Source organism: Salvelinus sp. IW2-2015, linkage group LG3 (assembly GCF_002910315.2).
Source record: "Salvelinus sp. IW2-2015 linkage group LG3, ASM291031v2, whole genome shotgun sequence".
NCBI lineage: Eukaryota > Metazoa > Chordata > Actinopteri > Salmoniformes > Salmonidae > Salvelinus > Salvelinus sp. IW2-2015.
In genome coordinates this window covers 13,289,062-13,310,028 of record NC_036840.1, presented here as the reverse complement: position 1 = coordinate 13,310,028, position 20,967 = coordinate 13,289,062, and the positions used below count along the sequence as shown (strand labels likewise).

Sequence of the window (20,967 nt, the reverse complement as noted above, 5' to 3'; positions counted from 1 at the left end):
TCAAGGAGATTGGTTCGTGGACATTGGATAGAATCGTTTTCCTGCAACAAATTAAAACTGCCACGGACTGAATATCTACCGAAGAACAGCAGTAAAACAAATCTCCCGCTCCAAAGCTTTCTCTGTTTTGAAACCGTGTCATGTTTCCTAATGTGATACTGTATTATACTGCCACCAATTGGTGGCATTATGGCAACACACATCTCCACGTTGAAAGATATACCAGTGCATGTTATTTTTGACAGAGGACATTTATTTCCACACTGCATCTGAAATAAGAATCACTAAAAAGTCGGAATTTGCGCGCAAGTTGTCCAGGAGGAAGAAAAACAGATTCTTATTTACATAAAGATGTGGTCATATAACCTATGTCATCCCAATCTAGGGATCCTGGGCTAGTCCACACAGATTAGGTTGTGATACTGTACTACTGTATCTACAGTATAAAATTGACAGGCACTGATAATAACACACACCTCTGTTTTGTTCTATTCTGTCCAGCCCGTTCCTAAATCAGATTGGGGGAATGGAATACGTGGGCACAGGAAAACTCACTCAGAAATGTTTTATTACTAAGTATTACTGCACTGTTGGAGCTAGAAACACAAACATTTCGCTGCACCTGTGATAACATCTGCAAATCTGTGTAAACTGAGTTGATTTAAGATAGGGCATACGCCTGTGCACAGGTAACCTCACTTTACCTGGGCTCTGAAATGATTGACGCAGGCCATTGGATACAACATGAAATGGAAGCTCAGAACTTTGGAGGTTTCAAAGTCGCCATGAAAACACACATAAATACAAACATTTTGACAGAAAATTAAAGATCAAACCACTTTTGGTAGTTTGAGGTTTGAATGTACTTGCATGATACAAAAAGAGTAAGACCACTTACCACAACACAGAGAAGGTTTGTACTTAGGTCACCGACAATCTGCAGGTAACAACATTAAAAGCAACACTTGAATTTGGTTGAGATGAAAATCCACAATCGCATTTGTGGTGTGATGACGACACACCCTCATTGAGCTTTGTTTCTGTAGCTAGGTCACTGTGCTATTCCTACTGAGACATCCCTATTCCCCACTAAGGCTATATGAGTCTCCCAAAGGGTTTGGCAGTAACAGCTGAAGTAAGACCAACCTCCATAGGGCCTTTATTTAGAAGACCCCCCCCCCTCCTAACACAGAGAGATGATTCCACGCACTGTAGTGGATGATTCCTCTACGATATGTATAGAGAGGATACAGCATGAAGCAGAACCAGGGGCATCACACTGGAGTTTCACTTTTCTTCAGGTGAATACCGTGACTGTTGTGTTACTCTCCTCCAACCTTGTTGAGTGAACGTCCTATGTTGGTGAACTCAAGGGGTCATATGTATGTCAGGGCTGGTCATCTGCCCTGTGACCATCTTCGGACGTCCTTCATCCATGGATCATTGTGCAGAGCAGCAGCAACTAGATCGAGTAGTAGATCCAGCAGGCAGCAATAGATCCATAGGCTGTATTAGATCCAGAGTAATCTAGTAGGTCCCCAGAGTTGCGTCCAGTCACAGTCCAGAGGTCTCCTTCTCAGTGTCAATGGATCCCTTCCTCCAAAGAACCATTTGCTTGCCAGATCTTCACTGTCCGGTCACTGTCACACAAGAAAGAACATGACACCGCAGGATCAACATGTGTATCAGAGGTTTAGGTTAAACTATGACTTTGTTATTATAGTAACAGTGGGTTGATTTACTCAGAGGGTTAGGGTCAGGGTATAAACAGGATCATGTTCAAAGTTAGGAGATATATTCTCCGAAGGTAGGGGTTATGGTCAGGTTTGCCGTGAGATATAGCTGTAGACTCCTATGGCATTCGAGGGTCATGTTAGGGTTAGGCATTAAACTCACTCTGAGGCAGTGAATAGTTGGCTGCTGTTGGTAGCCATTCCGTTAACAGGGCTGTCGTGTCCCCTCAGGTCTCCTAGCGGTGCCAGGGTATCAGCGTGCCACAGCTTCAGCAGACCTCCCCTGTCTGCACTCAGCACTACCGGGCACCCTGGCACAACACCCAGTGCACTTACCCAGTCAGAGTGGGCGCTCGCCGCCTGCTGTGGAGGAAGCAAGTAAGCACTAGGTCAAAACAGGGCTACAAACTGTTGAAAAATAACTCCTTGGGACAATACATTTTGTTTACTACCACTACTGGCCTTATAATGATGATAATGTTGCAGCTAGCAAAAACAATTCAACAGAACAAGATTTGATGCTTACAAAGCAACATGCAAAGTGAAAATCACAGCTTTCAGCTCATTGTATGTTTTTGAGAGCCTTGTCTCTCTTTCAGGTACTAGCAGTACTGTATATACAGCTAGTGTCCAGTATGTCTCACCTGTACTAATCGTTTCCGGGACAGGTCCCACTTCTTGATGCAGTAGTCTCTGGAGCTGCTGTAGAGGCTGTTCCCCTGAACAGCCAGAGAGACTATACACTCCTGGTGTGGTGGCTCAAAGTTGTGACAGGACACAATGCTGCCCTGGACACCCTCCGTCACCTCAAACATCTTAAGGGTGTGGTCCTTGGACCCCGTTAGGACCACGTCTTGTCCGTTGCCCATCTGATCGACGGTCAGACACAAGACTGGACCCAGGTGACCAGTCAGCTTCCCAGTAGACACAAACCTAGAGCATAAGGTCAGGATTCAAGGGTCAGGGAGAGTTCCGATCTAGGATTCTTTGGTACAACTAAAGATCATACTTGGAAGTAATGATGAGCATTCACTAGCTATCTTTTCTACACTCTACATTCAGCACCTGTGCCTGTTTTGGCGAATGCAATTCCTCTCCTTTTATCTTAATTTTGTGCCACCTGCAGTCCTTACTTAAACTAAACAAGATATTCAACTACTCTTGGTGGGGAAAAATGAATTTTTTTGGCCTTCATTCTTACTTCCTGAGGTCCCACATGCGGACTAAGTTGCCAGAGGCGGAGTAGAGGTAGGATCCCGTAGGGTTCAGAGAAATCTGGTTGATCTGGTTCTCTCCTGGAGGGATGGACAGGGACCTGAGAGACACACAGCTGTCCCCTGTACTCACCTGGCCCGAAGACCTGCGACACACACACACATTTAATACCATGTCAATGGGAATGACATTGTGTAAAAGTACTTTTTTCATGTAGCCAATAAGAATCTGAAGTTCCCTGGGCTGTGTTGGAATGTGTTAGAATCTCCTAGAATGTGTTGAAAAAGGAACTGGCACGCTCAACTCCAACTGTTGACATAACAAAGGTCTTCGGTTTATTACTAGAGGTGTATATAAATACTCTTGGTGTTTGTATATATATTTACTCACGTGAGTGTGCGTATGCACTTGGCGGAGTCTCGGATGTCCCAGACCTTGATGTAAGCGGTGGAGACAGTGAAGACCAGGCTGGAACAGTATCTAACAGACACCACACTGCTGGGATGATCTCCCAGAGACATGATCTCTTGACCAGTCACCAGGTTCCAAACCTTACACGTACGATCTGACAACACACGTACACAAACACACGCAGACGCAGGGGTTAGAGGTCGATGGTTAGGGGTTACGATGAGTGTTCAATATGACAGAAACGCCATCAACCATACCAGAAAGCTAGATGAAGCTAATACCAAATAATATGACTTACACTCATCTGAGCCTTTCAGGTGTGAGAAGTCTCTAGGGGTCATACACACACACACACAAACAAACACGAAAAAATCCAAACAAAACCAAAGAAGTCACTAGGGGTCATGGTTTAGAGGTCAAGGGTTGATTTTGTCTCCGAACATTATAGAACTAGAGAGCTGTACCTTTAGAGCCAGTGAAGAGCAGGTCATCAGTGCAGTCGACACACATGACAGGTTTGGTGTGTCCCTCAGCCACATAGACACACTGTAGTCTGGCAGCATGGCTGCTCTTAGGGGATGACACGGGGTTGATCACCCCTCTGTAACAAGGACAAAATACATTGTTAGGACAGTGGTTCCCAGACTGTGGGGGGCAGGGGGGGCACGGGCTAGAAGGATGTTCCTCAATTCTGGAACGGGGGCCCAGAGTGAAAAAGTTTGGGAACCTCTGCGTTAGGAAATTAGACATATGCAGTAGTATAGTATATAGATAGACATACAGTAGTGTTACATACCTTTGTCCTTGATATATAAGTGACTCTTCCAACCTGAAACACAAGACGTAGGTACTACTATGACCATCGGGATGTCGTACGAAACATGACATTTGTGGCATGGTGGTGTGGTGGTGTGTTGACGGCTTCATGCAACGGCTCTTACGTTGGTTTGGTGTCTGTGATTTTGGTCTTCTCTGTGGCTGTGGGTATGTGTGACTTTGTCTCTCGTGCTGGGTGACCCTTGGGGTCCATAGGTGTGTGTTCCTTGATGTCTAAGGGGGGTTGTCCTCCCTTCTCTAGCATCCTCCTGGGTGTTAGAGGCGAGCGTTCCAGTGATCTCCTCTCAGCTCCCATAGAAGACCACACTCCAGAACTACACAACACAGAGACGGACAGTTGAATTGATACCCACTGGATGATCAGCTGAAGTCATATGCATCATTGACGGTTACAATGCAGTCTGGGTCAAGTTAAACGTTCTATCCTTCTCGTGCTGATGCACTCGTTCTTTTCAACAATAACACCGCTAAAACGTGAAGCCTGACCCATCAAATGCACATACAGTAGGTAAGGATTTACTCCGCAAGTATCTCACTGTATTTCCTGTACTATAGTTCTAAAAACTAAACACAAAGACATTTGACCAAAATAAGGACTTACAGTCCAGCTATCCTGGTGGACAGTGCTGAGGGGGACACAGTGAGTTCCCTGTCCCCGAGATGTCCTGCTACTGTCCCCGTGTCCCCTGTCCCTTCCTGGGCCTCTACCAGGGGTAGCAGGGAGGCAGAGAAGTCCCCCGTAGGGGAGTCAAATTCACCACTACCAGCATACAGCAGCTCCATCTGGGTGGTTGTCCTTCTGCGTGCCTATGATAGAGGGATTGATCAAATCAATCAATCAATAACATATCCATTCATAAAGAGTGTTTTACAAATAACAAATTACAAATTTATCTCAAAGTGCTTATCAGTAACTTCTTTACTTTAGACATTATGAAAATGTAATACAAATGGCATTTAGAAAATTGCTTTGCGTGTGAAGTACTGTAGATGACTGTACCTTCCTAGGTTTGGCCTCTCCACACAGTTTCAGGAGGTCAGAGGCCAATAAACTGATGCAAAGATAGAGGGGCAATTTACATGTTACACATAGTCTATTGATAGTTTGTTGATGGACTACCCAAATAAAGTATAATCAGAAATTAAAGGTGGAATCCGCATTAGGAGAAACAGCGCCACTGAATAACCCACGGCCATTTTTATTGTTTAGTGACAAACTAGAGGTGATGAAGGGCGGCCAACGCGGTAAAAAAATTGCATACATATTCTGCTGTTCTATCTCACGTACAACGATGTTCAAGGGGGAAAAAACAGTGTTCATTTGCAGTAACTTCTTTGTTTTTGTAATATTGCAAACGGATGTGGCAGTCTCAACAATAAGGATTCCAGCTTTAAGTGATGAAATTCAATATTCAATATCCTCATTGTCTTGTCTGAGTCAAATGGTTTTTACCTTCCCTCTGTGGCTGGGCTGGGGGTAGAGGACTCATCACTACTGCTGTCATCTCCATTCTCTGCTAGAGGACAGAACCATACAGTACACCTTGTTACACTGGGCCCTCAGATACACAACGTGCCTCAGTTACTGCATGTTCTGACATGGGGTAGTTATGGCTTCACGGCATGTTTTCAAATATTCCATTACAAGCACTAAACTTCTGTTACTTTACTATTTTAAACTGTAAGAGGTAGACCATTTTCAAAGTCAATTTACAGTCTGGATATCACAAAGAAAGCAAATGCATACAGTGGTTTCAAACTAATGCTGCAGCAGCAGCAAAACAATTGTTTGAATTCAAAAGAGCTCTAAGGTACAGGGTTCAAAGTTCAGAGGTCAGTTTAAATACATCAGAGTTCAGACAAGGTCAAAAGGATAGGATAGTATACTATATATTAGTATGATGCATCTGACGTTTCCATTTTAAGGAGGGTAACTTAGTAAAGGTTGGAGTTGGAGTAGTACTCTACTTAAGGCCTGAACTTCAGGTTTGCGTGTGGGTCAGGGTTTAAGCTAGTGCTGATTCTTAATATTCAGGTCATCCTGAATGAGTCTGCTGAAAACTATACATCCACAAAGAGGACAGGGGAGGGTCAGACAGGGAAGTGGGGGTCAGACGACAGGGGGCAACATACCACCTCATGCACCTCAAGGCAAAGTTACGTTCTCACGTTAGTCTTAAAGGGGAGTTTTAGAGGGAGGAGGGGCTTTAAGGGAGACCCACGGTCTCTGGGACCAGTCAGTCTGGTGTCTGTTACTTACCCACCAGTAGGTAACCTATCTCTGTTTGAATTCAGGGTGAACAAACAGGAAAACAAAACAAAGAAATCAAAGTCAAACAAAAGTTAAAAGAATGGAGACACTTTATTTTACAGTCCTGTTTCAGTGGGTATTTTACTGGTAGGCTATTTACTAAGAGAATATTTAATGGTACATGTTTTACTGAATCCAAAAGAAAAACAATATGGGAAATATGTTTCTATAAATTGTTATTGTTAGGTCAATCACTACCATTGTGAATGTCAGATAAAACAGTGGACTATAAAATAAAGTGTAACCAAAAGATGAAGAACAGAAAAGCAGCGTGTTTATACCACCGAGCCATCTATACCTTGCAGTGCGTTGCCCAGCAGAGCGTCCAGCTCAGGGTTGAGTTCAGCTTTCTCCTTCAGCATGTGGAACAGCAGCTGGTTCTGAGTGGCGCTGTTGATCTCTGTCTGCTTCAGCCTGCCCTCCATCATCTTCACCTGGGAATCCTTCTGGGCCGCCTGCAGACCCTGGGAGATGCACGTACCAGTAAAATCATACATTACATAGACGACAAACACACACATAAATCTCACACTGACATCAACAGAGTGGTGTGACATTTAGCCCACAGAACAGCAGATACGCATGTTTAACTCTAATTTGGTAGTATAAGTATAAAGTTCGTAAATTTACAATAACCTGAATGGCGCTTAATCGAAAGGTAGAGAGAACTCAGTAGGGACAGGTGTACCGTGGTTACCTTGTTGATGGCCATGTGCAGGAAGTGATCAAGCAGGAAGCGGGCTTCTGATAGGTTACAGGAGCTGATCACCGCGGTAATGTCCACTGTGTCTCCCTCCTCCTGCATCCCAACAACATCACACAGTCAGTCATAATAACAACTCTGAAGAAAATGTGTGTGCTGGCGTCAGCTGTACTAATAACTAGAAAGGGTCAACTTCCTGAGGAAAATGTGTGTGTTTAGCGTCAGCTAACCTTCGCTTCCTCCATCTGCATGATGTTAGCCTGGCAGTCAGCGATGCTGTCGTTGACGTAGTCGATGTTGGCCGCCAGGGCATCCATTTCTTCGTTCAAAGATTGGATGCTTCGGTCCGTGTCGGTCCCCTCTGTGGCGATCTTCTCCCTCTTACGAGACACCTTCTCCCTTCGCTTGGTTAGGTCCTCACGTTGCTGTAAGAGGCAGGAGGAAGGGAGAGAGAGGAGGAAAGAAAAAGTTACAATAAAAGTGTTTCCGAATTGCGTTCCTTTCTAGCTATTGCATTACGATATTAGAAGTAAAGGAGTCTAGAGGAACCTTTTGGGGTTCTAAAAATTGCCACACAGGGGGAACCTTTCCAGGTCACAAAGGTTCCTCGAGGAACACCTCTGAAAAGGTCATTTGAGGAACCCCTGTGACATGAACAATATGTTTTTCACATAATTGCCACAGGATAGGGTTAAAACTTTAGGCATTAATTCTGACTGGACTTGCTGGAGATGGTGGAGTAGTCTAAGCCTCTGGCTCCGTAGACCGTGTGTTCAATCCCAGTGTTTATCCCCCCCCTTTTTTTCTTTTAGTGGCTAGTTTTGATACAGTCTCCTGACGTCCTGGAGACCTGCACAAACGTTGAATTTCGCCTTGGATCTGGTGTGATCCCTCTGAATATAATATTAACTTTGCTGAGTACATATACAGTGCCCTCAGAAAGTATTCACACGCCATGACTTTATTTGAATTTTGTTATGTTACAAAGTGGGATTAAAATTGATTTAATTGTCTTTTTTTTTGTCAGCAATCTAGACAAAAAACAAAATGTTTTTAATTAATGGAAAATAAAACACTAATACTGTATATCTTGATTAGATAAGTATTCAACCCCCTAAATCAATACATGTTAGAATCACTTTTGGCAGTGATTACAGCTGTGAGTCTTTCTGAGTAAGTCTCTAAGAGCTTTGCACACCTGGATTGTACAATATTTGCCTATTATTTTTTTTAATGATTCAAGCTCTATCAACGGGGCGGCAGCGTAGCCTAATGGTTAGAGTGTTGGACTAATAACCAAAAGGTTGCAAGTTCAAATCCCTGAGCTGAAAAGGTACAAATCTGTTGTTCTGCCTCTGAACAAGGCAGTTAACCCACTGTTCTTAGGCTGTCATTGAAAATAAGAATTTGTTCTTAACTGACTTGCCTAGTTAAAAAAACTTGGTTGTTGATCATTGCTACAGTAGACAGCCATTTTCAAGTCTAGCCATAGACTATCAAGCCGATTTAAGTCAAAACTGTAACTAGGCCGCTCAGGAACATTCAATGTTTTCTTGGTAAGCAACTCCAGTGTATATTTGGCCTTGAGTTTTAGCTAATTGTCCTGCAGAAAGGTGAATTTGTCTCCCAGTGTCTGTTGGAAAGCAGACTGAACCAAGTTTTCCACTAGGATTTTGCCTGTGCTTAGCTCTATTCCATTTCTTTTATCCCAAAAAACTCCCTAGTCCTCGCCAATGACAAGCATACTGTCACGTTCCTGACCTGTTTTCTGTTAGTTTTTATGTGTTAGCTGGTCAGGACGTGAGTTTGGGTGGGCAGTCTATGTTTTCTGTTTCTATGTTGGTTAATGGGTACCTAATATGGTTCTCAATTAGAGGCAGGTGGTTTTCATCTCCTCTGATTGAGAATCATATTAAGGTAGGTGTTGTCACATTGTTTGTGGTGGGTGGTTGTCTCCTGTGTCTGTGTTTGTTTGCACCATAYGGGACTGTTTMGTTCGTTCGTCGTTTTGTGTAGTCATTTTCCTGTTYGTGAGTTCTTCGTTGTATGTAAGTTCGCATGTCCAGGTCTGTCTACTCCGTTTTGTTATTTTGTTAGTTATCAAGTGTTCTTCGTGTTTTCGTTCCTTGTTTAAATAAATCATGTATTATCACAACGCTGCGCCTTGGTTCAATCCCTGCTCTTCCTCTTCGGATGAAGAGGAGGAGGAACGCCGTTACACATACCCATAAAATGATTCAGCCACCACCATGCTTGAAAATGTGAAAAGTAGTAATCTGTAATGTACTGTGTTGGATTTGCCCCAAACATAACGCTTTGTATTCAGGACAAAAAGGTCATTTCTTTGCCACATTTTTTCAGTATTACTTTAGTGACTTATTGCAAACAGGATGCATGTTTTGGAATACTTTTATTCGGTACAGGCTTCCTTTTTTCACTCTGTAATTTATGTTAGTATTGTGGAGTAACTACAATGTTGTTGATCCATCCTCAGTTACAGTATTTCCTCTCACAGCCATTAAACTCTGTAACTGTTTTAAAATATCTATTGGCTCCATGGTGAAATCTCTGAGGAGTTTCCCTCCTCTCCAGCAACTGAGTTAGGAATGGCGCCTGTATCTTTGTAGTGACTGGGTGTATTGATACACCATCCAAAGTGTAATTAATAACTGCACCATGCTCAAAGGGATGTTCGATGTCTTCTTTTTTTTTACCCATCTATCAATAGGTGCCCTTCTTTGCGAACCATTGGAAAAACCTCCCTGGTCTTTGTGGTTGAATCTGTGGTTGAAATTCACTGCTCGACTGAGGGACCTTACAGATAATTGTATGTGTGGGGTACAGAAATGGGGTTGTCATGTTAAACACTATTACTGCACACAGAGTGAGTCCATGCAACTTATTATGTGACTTGCTACGCACATTTGAATACTTATTGACTCAAGACATTTCAGCTTTTCATTTTTAATGAATTTGCAAACATTTCTAAAAACGTAATTCCACTTTGACATTTTGGGGTATTGTGTATAGATTAGTGATACAAAATCTCAATTTAATCCATTTTAAACATGTGGGAAAAGTCCAGGGGTGTGAATACTTTCTGAAGGCACTGTAGAGCCATGACAGTCATCTGAACGCAATGCCATCTTCATATAGTAATAAAGTAGTAACTTTCCAACATTGGGCTTTGCATACAATATGCTACAATATCACGAAAACGATACATGCGCTTCGATGGGGCAGAAGGTGGTGTGTTGTTGTGATTCTGGATGGCAAGATAGCCAGCAACAATGACAAGAAGCTGCCATATGCGAAATCGTAGTTGGCTCGTTTCAGGCTAGTTTTATCTTGTTCTTGATACCATGTCTTGTTTTGAAGTGTTTTGACTTGATGTCACATCTATGCTAATATGAAAAGAATTCGCTAGCTAACCAACAACTGTAACTATGTATTTATTGTGCAAATGTATTTGTTTTCATAAAAACATTGGAGACTAAATATAGTTTGCATGTTGTCTACAATCTAAGCCAACCCCGTCTTTTTTTCCACATTAGTTGCTAAACAACCAACCCGTCTAAAGGCTCTTGAGGAACTCATACAAGTCTGCAAGCCTCATTAAAGCTACAAATCTATCAGTGTTCAACCTTAACATGTGATGACAATACAACAGAAAAGATAATTGGAATTACGTTTCTGCCCACGGGTGGCAAAAAGAACAGAAGGTGGTGTGTTGGTGTGATCTTGGATGGCAAGATAGCCAGCAACAATGACAAGAAGCTGCCATATGCGAAATCGTAGTTGGCTCGTTTCAGCTAGTTTATCTTGTTCTTGATACCATGTCTTGTTTTGAAGTGTTTTGACTGATGTCACATCTATGCTAATATGAAAAGAATTCGCTAGCTAACCAACAACTGTAACTATGTATTTATTGTGCAAATGTATTTGTTTTCAATAAAACATTGGAGACTAAATATAGTTTGCATGTTGTCTACAATCTAAGCCAACCCCGTCTTTTTTTGCCACATTAGTTGCTAAACAACCAACCCGTCTAAAGGCTCTTGAGGAACTCATACAAGTCTGCAAGCCTCATTAAAGCTACAAGAGTCTATCAGTGTTCAACCTTAACATGTGATGACAATACAACAGAAAAGATTAATGGGAATTACGTTTCTGCCCACGGGTGGCAAAATAGAACAACACCCTTACTAAACCACGCTCCGCAGTCTTCTCATCTGACCCGCTGGGTCATATCTTAATAACCCAGCATCAATAACCCAACCTGGCCCTTTTTAAAGAAAACAACCCAACTTAGTGACCCAATTCCTGCTACCCAGCAGTTGGGTCATCCAAACAACCAAGCATTTTTAAGTGTTGGCTAGGTTGAAGATACTGTAGCTAGCTTGCAACCTAAGCCAAAACCTAATAATTAATTATCATAAACACATGTCATTACCATCACAATAAACTTTTCGGAATTAAAACAGGAGCTACAGTCATATAATATAATTGGCTTGACAGCCAATCATGTATTATTCAACATTGGTATTAAAATAGTACCCGTATAGGAATGGGTAATTGTTTACAAGTTGCTAGCTATCCCATAACGCCATCGGTGAAAACAACATTTTTATATTCTTCTGAATCTGGCAGCACAACAAATCCAATGGCGAAATAAATTCAAAGTGCTCTGCATGTGCCGACAAAAAGGTTCTCCCAGTAACCTTTGCTAAATTTAAACTTTAAAGGTTCCTTCAAGAACCCCTCAGCTAACCAATGGTACAAATATGAACCCATTGACTGCGATGGTTCATTGAGGAACTCCAGGGTTCCTTTAGTCACCCTTAATTCTAGAGTGTAGCCAAAACGGCAAAAATGATACGTCTCTTTATACTCCCCTGTCGGTTTTTGCCTTTTTCCACTGACAGAAAACCATGTTGACATCAGTCTGATAGGAATACAGTAGACCTGGTAGTAATACAGTAGCAATACAGTAAAACTATAGTGGATCTATTTTACCTTGAGGAAGCGGTTCATATCAGCCTCCATGTTTGAGATGGTCAGCCTCTGCATGATGATGTCAGTGATGCGTCTCTCCAGAGACTGCCATTTAGCCCGGGCTGTCCTGGTGGTGTAGACACTCGTCCTCAACGGGTACTTCCTGATAAGTGGAATTCAACAGAGATCAGTTGTTCACTTATTGTTGTCCTGTTTCAGCTAGAGTAGGAGTCCTTTCATGTACACAAATCAAATCAAGTAAAAAATATAATAAAATGTTATTTGCCACATGCTTTGTAAACAACAGGTGTAGACAAACAGTGAAATATATACTTACGGGCCCTTCTCAACAATACAGAGAGAAAATATCGAAAAAATTATACCACAAGGAATACATACACAATGAGTAATGATAACTTGGCTATATACACAGGCTGTCACGTTCCTGACCTGTTTTCTGTTGTTTTTGTATGTGTTTAGTCGGTCAGGGCGTGAGTTGGGGTGGGCATTCTATGTTATGTGTATCTATGTTGGTTAATGGGTTACCTGATATTGTTCTCAATTAGAGGCAGGTGTAATTCATTTCCTCTGATTGAGAACCATATTAAGGTAGGATGTTCTCACTGTTTGTTTGTGGGTGATTGTCTTCCGTGTCTGTGTTTGTCGCGCCACACGGGACTGTTTCAGTTTGTGTAGTCTATTCCTGTTCTGCGTGTTTATGTAAGTTTTTCCAGTTCAGGTCTGTCTACGTATTTTGTTAATTATCAAGTGTAGTTCGTTTTCGTCTTGTTTAATAAATTCATCATGTCTTCATTACCCGTTGCGTCTTGGTCCAATCTCTCTCCTCAAGACGATCGTTACACAGGCAGAGTTTATGTTACATAGAATTGAAATAGATTGGTTTAATTACTTCTGAGTATTTTGACATTTGAATAACACTGGGCTGAACTACACTCCAATGTATTTTGTATTTTCAAAATACTGTCATTTGTATTTTCAAAATACTAAATACTTTTCTAAATATTTTATAGTGGTACACATTTTGTGTCCCCCCTGTCACCCTGCATTGGTATCAGTCTGATAGCACTATGGTGTGATAAAATCATTTGCTAAATGAATGGCAGGTAGCCTAGCGGTTAGGAGTGTTGGACCAGTAAACAACAGGTTGCTGGTTTGAATCCCTGAGCCGACTAGGTGACAAATCTGTTTACGTGCCCTTGCTCTGGATTAGAAAGTCTGCTAAATGATGTATATATAACACTTGCAAAGCATGCTGAGTATTATTCTAATGAGCCCTGCCCTGAAACAATTCAATTTGGTATGTGCATTTTCATATATATATATATATATATATACATTTTGGTAATTTAGCAGACATGCTTATCCAGAATGACTTGCTCAACAACAATATATCACAGTCATAGCAAGCAAAACGTTTTTGTAACCGTTACTGAGAATGTTGTTGCTGTTCAGGCCGGCTACTTGTATTTTAAAATACATGTATTTTTATGAAATACATTACAAATATGTATGTTGTAGTTTATTTTGACACATAGATCTTTTATGGTATTTTGTATCTGTATTTTGTACCTGTATTTTGTGATTTTAGGCCATCCCTGTACATGGGGTACCAGTACATAGTCAATGTGCAGGGGCACGAGGTAATTGAGGTAGATATGTACTGTAAATATAAGTAGGGGTAAAGTGACTAGGCAACAGGATAGATAATAAACAATAGGAGCAGCGTATTTGAGTCAAAAGAGTTAGTGCAAAGAGGATCATCGCAGATAGCGATTTGGTTAACGAACACATCATGCCTATGCACATGGCAAATGCACGCGCACACACGCACACAAACATCACCCCATCAGTACCTTGGGGTGCCATTGGGGGCTGCTGCCCCAGCGGAGTGAGGTCTGCCTGGGATGCCGCGGTGTGAAGGATCCTGGAGGGGCTCCGGTAGGCTCACCTTTCTGATCACCTTCCCTGAGGTGGGCCTCACCTGTCTCCTCAGAGCTGTCACCTAGCGAAGGGGGAAAGCAGGGCCACGTTCAGTATGCATAATTTGAACGAGTCCAAAAAGGACAAAGATGTTTTGTTTTTCATTGCAAAACGTGTTGCTACAGTTTGCCATACTGAACATGACCCAGTTAATCTTACCTCCTCATTTTTCCTGCGTAGTATCAGGTCCTGCTGCCTCTTCTGAGCCTCCAGCTGTCTCAGTTGGAGCTGTAAGTGACAGGCACATAATATCAATATCAATACTATTTCATTTAATTGAACTTTGTCACAGGCTTACACACAACTTCACAACACACATTATTTCCTGTCTGTAACATTACCTCATGTTTGCGCTGGTCCTTCTTCAGAGTAGCGATCTCTCGGTTGCGTCGGCACTCTGACGCTCTGTTTTTCTCCTGCACCTCCTTCATCTGGCGCATCAGACCCACCTAGCACAACACCCACCATTTACATGTCACTCAATCAATCTGTCAACAAATCCATCCATCCCCCAACCAATCACCTACCCCCAATCGAGCCACATTTCCCTCCAACAAACCACCCACTCACTCACCCACTTTACCATCGCCCCACCCATCCTTCCATCCAGAATTGTTTCTGTACCTTTGTTTTCTTCATCTCAGCCACATCCTGGTTGAGTTTCTTGAGCTGTTTCTCGTACTGTGATTGGTTCTTGAGGAGGCGTGCGTGTTCCTTCTGGGCTGACTGTAGCTTCTGCATCTCCTTGTTCATGGAGCTCAACTTCTTCTCATATTCTAACTTAACCTTCTTAGCCTTCTCCTCCGTGCACGTCTCCACCGAGCCTGCAGACACAACTAACTCGGCTAAGCACAGGCACGGTGGAAACAACACAACACAGTTCAGTTCAACCGACACAGCTCAGCACAGCCACGATTTAATATCAATCAAATGAGTCATTCAGATGTTAGTCTTTTTAAAGCAACCGTTGTCCCAGTCACAAAGTGATTTACAGAATATGACAGCCCTCTAGAAATAAGGGGTTTAAACACAAGCGCATGTACTTTATGGTGTCTAAAATAACAAATAATGATAGAGAGACTTACACAAAATACATTCAATTGTTATGTACAGGTATGGTGTCATTGGTGGTGGATAGGATTAGTTAGATAGAGTTAGTTATATAACTCCATAATATACTCACTCTGAGATCTAGCGACATAGCACATACCACCTAAACAAATAAATGCAACCCTTCATTAATCTGTCACCATATTCCTGTGTGTCTCTGCTGTACCGATGTTGTGACCATGATACATGACATCATATCCTGTGCACGTCTCGTTCTCTCATATACGTACCCATGTTGTGCAGCACCTTGTCCCTCTCCAGCTGTGTGTCTCTGATCTTGCTCTGCAGCATCATGAGTTTCTGTTCATACTGCTGTTTGAGCGTGTGCAGGCGGCGCTGGCTGTTCTCCAGCTCGTCTATCAGCTTCTGCTTGATGGCGATCTCACACGTGATGTTGGCCAGATCCGCCTGGAAGTTTTCTGTTCAGAGAACACACACAGAACTAGCTATATGAGACAGGCGTCATTGACATATTAACTATTCTTCACTACTTTTATTAAAATAACAGAATAATCTAATCATGGTGAATGAATAAGGAGTGCTAGACCTGGGTTTGAAAAAACTCTTCATACACTCCCCACAGCCCTCCAGGACCAAAGTTGCGAGGGCATTCTGTATGACAGTGTAAAAGCACCTTTGGATGTGTGTGTGTAGGTGTGTGTGTGTGAGAGAGTTTTACCTTTCTCATCCAGTTCTTCAGAGTCTGACTCGTCCGAGCTCTCCTCTCCCTCCATCTCATACTCCTCCTCTTCTCCCTCCAGCTCCTCTCCTTCCTCGTGGTCACTGACGTGGTCATCCTGTTCACACACATTTACACGACGTGAGTACAAACACACACACACACACACGGCACACACACACACACACACACACACACACACACATAAATATGCTAATAAAGGACATTCTAAGACGTACCACCTCAGCCTCGTCGTTGCCTCGTTCCTGTTCGTTGTCTGGTACCCCCTCCTTGACCACACTGTGAGAACAGAACCAGAGGTTTAGGTAGCCATTGACCGCAAACGCAAGACATCAGGTCACTAGATTATCAGGGAGCACTACCATACAGCATTACCATACAGCATTACCATACAGCATTACCATACAGCATTACCATACAGCACATGAACTCACTATCTTGATTTTTCTGCACACTGTAAAAATGCATTTAAGGTTAGAATCACGATTCAATCAGAACCCAAATCACTTGGTTGTTAGAATCATCCTTGAAGTAGACGTTAATGAATGATTGATTGACATTATGCGGTTGCATCATGGCAAAAAGAGCTGAATCCTTTAGTTAATTTATTTAGTTTAAGGGTCTCAACAATACAGAAAGGGGGAGAGGGGTAAGGAGAAGAACGAGAGATTACAAGTGGGTTTTCCTCCAGGTGTGGCAACTACCTGCAGGTGTAAAAGCTGTGTTAGAGAGGTGGGAAGAGGGGAGTTAGATAAATGGGGGAGAGTGGGAGGAGAGGGGGTTAGAGAGATGGGGGAGAGAGGGGTATAGCAAACCTGGGAAGCTTAACCTCATGGTGACTCTCCTCGAGCCGCTGCAGTCTTCAGAGTAGGGGAGGAGAATGGGGGAGACAGTTGGAGAGAGTGAGGTTGGCAGGGGAAGGGAGTGAACCAGAGAGCAGAAAAGAGTGTAGCAAGGAAGAACAGGTTAACCTTCGAGGATTTGGCACTAGTTGTCTTCTATTGGCTTGTTGATGTGTACCAAGTCGTTTATGTGCTATGTTGTTGATCAAATGTTTATCAAATGTGTATTAAACCACAGAGAAAGAGAGAGACCAGTTGTAGAGTACAGGTACATCTGAACATGACTGGGCCTGTTATATAAACCCATCATCATGTATGGGGTATTACAGTAGATAGACATTAGAGAGGTAATAGGTATCTGCTGAAGTGGAAAGGCTGGGTGCCAGAACTAATTACCCAAAACACCCTGGGACAACAACGGAAACCAATTCCCCTCGCCTCTGTAATCCCCCCACACCCTTCTCTAATCCTCCCCCCTTCCCTCCCCAGTACCACCTCTTCCCCTCACCCCACCATGCCCAGCCCATCTCTAACCACCTCCGAGCATATCACTGTCAGACTCAAGGCCTACCATCAAAGTCTACCCATTGCTTAGTTTTATTCGTATTGTTTCATCCACAAGTCTGGACATATACACTTAGTTACAAATTGTAACAAACCTAATGCAATCGGTTTCATGACATGTACTGTATGTGAAGTGTACATCAAAACAGCAACGTGGAGTGAGTGCAATATCAAAGAGTGCAATATCAAAGAGTGCAATATCAAAGAGTGCAATATCAAAAGTGTGAAGGGAAAAAAACAACTCCTACCTCTTCTTTTTCTTCCTCTCTTTCTTCTTGAGTTTCTCCAGATCTTTCTTGGCCATCTCGATGATGTCGGAAGCCACTATCTCGGGGGCGAGGGAGAAGGAGCCCCCACCAGCGTACAGGGAGGAGCGTGTGTTGGCACGGGACAGGGTTTTACGGAGGTTCTCATTCACTGACTCACTCTCCAGGAGCTTGGCTCTGCAGACACAAAACCAACGGTCAGAATACTGTTGTCTTCCTTTCTACAGACACATCATACTGTACATGTAAGAGACATGTCATGCAATCATACCTGAGCTCCTCGATTTCTTTGATATAGTTCTGGATCATATTTCCAATTTCCTCATTCCCCTCACCTGGAAGATAATCGAACATGAGGGCATTTTCAGCACTTTTTCCATAGACTTTAAAGGAGCACTTCCTATCCCACTAGCCTGGATTTTGAATCATCACGGTGCAGTGTGAATAAGGTCCATTATTCCTGTCCCAGTACATACCCACTTTGGCCAGAACCTGGTTGGCCTGATCACTGAGGTACTGTGTGAGTCTGGCCCTCTGGGCGTCAATGGTCTCCTGCATAGCCTTCACCCTGATCCTCAGGTTACTGTTCTCTGTCTGTAGCATGCTGTTCTCATGGACCATGTCGTTGATGCTCTCCATGCCGTCTTCCCCCACCATACGCTTGCCCTGAGACCAGAGAGAGACCAGAGGACTATGGTTATTATAGTAGATCATTATAGTAGATCAGTTAGGCCAATACAACTATACATTGTTATACCTCCCCTACCAGATGGTTGCCCTGCTCAGACCAGAGGGACCAGAGAGATGAGTGTAGGTCATAGAGAAATATAGACTCAAATCCACACTGAATATCCCTCCGTTTCACTATTGTTTAGTTGGATTCCAGGCTACCAGAAATACAGCCTCAATTGACACATGTGCAGCCGTTAGTACGTTTTAAAAATTATATAGATCCATATTATGGTACAGTTAACCATATGACTAGACCTGGAAAACAGGGCCTATATAATGACATCTAAAATAGCAAAAACAATCTGATCTCCCTCTCTCTCTCTTGCACCCTCCATCCCTCTTTCCTTCTCTTACCGTCTTGTACTCCATCAGTTCCATCTGTAGCCTGGCAATATCAGTCCTGAGAGCTGATATCTGCTGGGAGGCTTTGTCCTGGTTCACCATCACCTTGTTCTTAATGTTCCTGGCTCGGTTAGCGTAGTTCAGACAGCTCAGTGTCTCCATGAAGTCCCGGTCAGATGGGCTGATACACGCTATCATCACCGTTTGACTGGGGATAGAGATAGAAGACGGATGGAAGATGGACGGAATACAGACACGGACCGTAGACAGACACAAAAAAAACAAGACCACATTAGAAACGGAATAACTATATAGGCAATGTCAATGTAAATCACTTTGTAAACTACTTGGAAAATATATCTAATTAATTACTTGAATTTATACTAAAATAGATAAATGTTCAAATACATGGTAATTAATTCACCCACTAGCGTAAAGAAATTCTGGTTTTAATCGATTACTTTTCAAACATTGACATTTTAGTCAGCAGACCTTCATTTGACAGATAATTAATTAATCCACATAATAAAGCTTCAAGGAGAGATATATCTATATCTTCAAATACCATTACATACAGTGTTTTTATGTGGTTTATGAGGACATACAGACCTGTTTCCTCCCAGAGAGTCCTGCAGTAGCCGGGTGAGTTTCGAGTCCCTGTAAGGCACGTGGGTGGACCTCTTACTCCTGTCCCCCAGAGCACTGATCACGTTACCCAGCGCAAGCTGCAGCGAGAGAGGAAAAACAGACCACAGAGACATGAAGATGAGATGAGATCCTTAAAAATGAGGCTTAAACATCTGCATTCTATCAAAAATAAAGCATAAAATCCGTCCTTTAATGTGACTTTTAAATTCAGTTGTCAATCAAAGAGGTGGTGGCAGACAGTGTTGGTAGGACATCTGCAATATCTTTCTCAACCACCAGGTGGCGCTTTCCCGATAGCTTCTCAGCTCTACACAACAAGTGTATCATTGAAACAGTTCAGGTCAGTCATCCAAGAAGAGGACATGGCATCACCACTGTCCTGACTCTCTAAAACCTCCTAGTGCTGAGTAACCTATGACTTTTACATGCACTGTTCTAGCATTGGGAATGGTTCGGGTCAATTCCATTTAAAGTCCGTCAACTGGTAATAAATTGACTCAAACCAGGCACTGTGTGTTCACCCTTTTTTCTAACTATAGCATGCATTATTTTACAGTGAGAGTCTCACCAGTCCACAGTTGATGGAGATGCCTTCCTTGGCTCGATCCCCAGTAGCTCCTGTCCTCTTTAGTCTCTCCGACCCGGCCAGGTCCACAAAGTGAAACTTAGCCGTCAGCGTCTCGAACTCAGAGTTGATCTCAGAGGAACCGTTGGCCAGACGGTTGTCTGTCTCATTGGACTCCTGAAGGAGGAGATGGGCATTGTGAATCAAACAAATAAGAGACTGTGGGGAAAATAAACATGGTGATTGTGTGTGTAAGTTCATGTCTTGGACATGTGTATCGACATTTGGGCTGTAGCATTGATTAGGCTTATGAGAGAAATATAACTGGTGGTTTTCGTCTTCCATTATAACTCTCAATAACAACACCAGTGGATAGACATATCTGTATCTGTAACAGCCTGTATGTTGTCCATGTAATCAGCGGAGCAGAGAGAGTGACATCATGCCCAGCTGGTGTGTGTGTCCATTGGGATTTATGTGGGGAGATATGCTGTGTGGTGAGCTGTGTCACTGGCTGGGGAGCTGTGTGGGAGGCTTGGGTAACGCTGCATTTCACAGTCCTCTTGTTTATCAGCTGGGGTGTTTATTGTTTATCTCATAAATACTAGGAAATTAAATGTTATTAATGTGTATTTTCACAATAGGCAACAAACGAGTGGTTGTATGTTACAACAACCCCCAAATAAAACGGTAATAATTATGCAGCCTAATAACCTTTTCGTCATGTAATTTCAAAAGAATGACAGGGTAAACAGATAAGTGAAAATAGTACAGCCAGTGAAATAGACTGTGAAAAGCTTATCCTATCCTAGGCTTGGCTCTGGAGAGCTCCAGGCCACTGGTGCTATGCCACGTACGCTGTCGTCTGGAGTGCAGACTCTGACTTGGCACAGGTGGATGGTGAAGATGGCATGGGAGCGCGAGCTCTGGATGTTCATCTGGGTGCTGGCTGTAGTACGGGACAGAGCACCCAGCTTCAGACACTGCATCAT

General features: G+C 42.8%; 1 protein-coding gene across 1 annotated transcript; it reads right to left on the bottom strand.

Annotated features, from left to right (window-relative positions):
- Nucleotides 1-232: 232 nt before the first annotated feature.
- LOC111956176 (kinesin-like protein KIF21A) lies at nt 233-20,967 on the bottom strand. The gene is made up of 31 exons (XM_023976629.2): nt 20,833-20,967; nt 19,979-20,152; nt 19,372-19,487; nt 18,775-18,970; nt 18,165-18,354; nt 17,960-18,023; nt 17,671-17,865; nt 16,832-16,876; nt 16,235-16,295; nt 15,996-16,113; nt 15,547-15,735; nt 15,390-15,419; nt 14,831-15,030; nt 14,548-14,655; nt 14,366-14,434; nt 14,080-14,228; nt 12,227-12,368; nt 7,441-7,635; nt 7,205-7,306; nt 6,806-6,971; nt 5,650-5,713; nt 5,197-5,248; nt 4,798-5,003; nt 4,301-4,510; nt 4,156-4,188; nt 3,824-3,960; nt 3,339-3,513; nt 2,935-3,093; nt 2,378-2,666; nt 1,897-2,096; nt 233-1,640 (listed from the first exon to the last, which is right to left on the bottom strand). Exons 1-31 carry the CDS (start codon nt 20,965-20,967, stop codon nt 1,583-1,585), a joined length of 4,227 nt encoding a protein of 1,408 aa, XP_023832397.2. The 3' UTR covers nt 233-1,582.

What these genes read in the sequence shown, in the direction of transcription:
- LOC111956176 (XM_023976629.2), bottom strand. Translation starts at nt 20,967, where the DNA reads ATGATGCAGTGTCTGAAGCTGGGTGCTCTGTCCCGTACTACAGCCAGC. An exon ending in GCTGGGCAACGCACTGCAAG is followed by an intron (nt 5,714 to 6,805) that starts GTATAGATGGCT and finishes TCTGTCCTCTAG; the next exon opens with CAGAGAATGGAGATGACAGC. An exon ending in CCCGGAAACGATTAGTACAG is followed by an intron (nt 2,097 to 2,377) that starts GTGAGACATACT and finishes CTTCCTCCACAG; the next exon opens with CAGGCGGCGAGCGCCCACTC.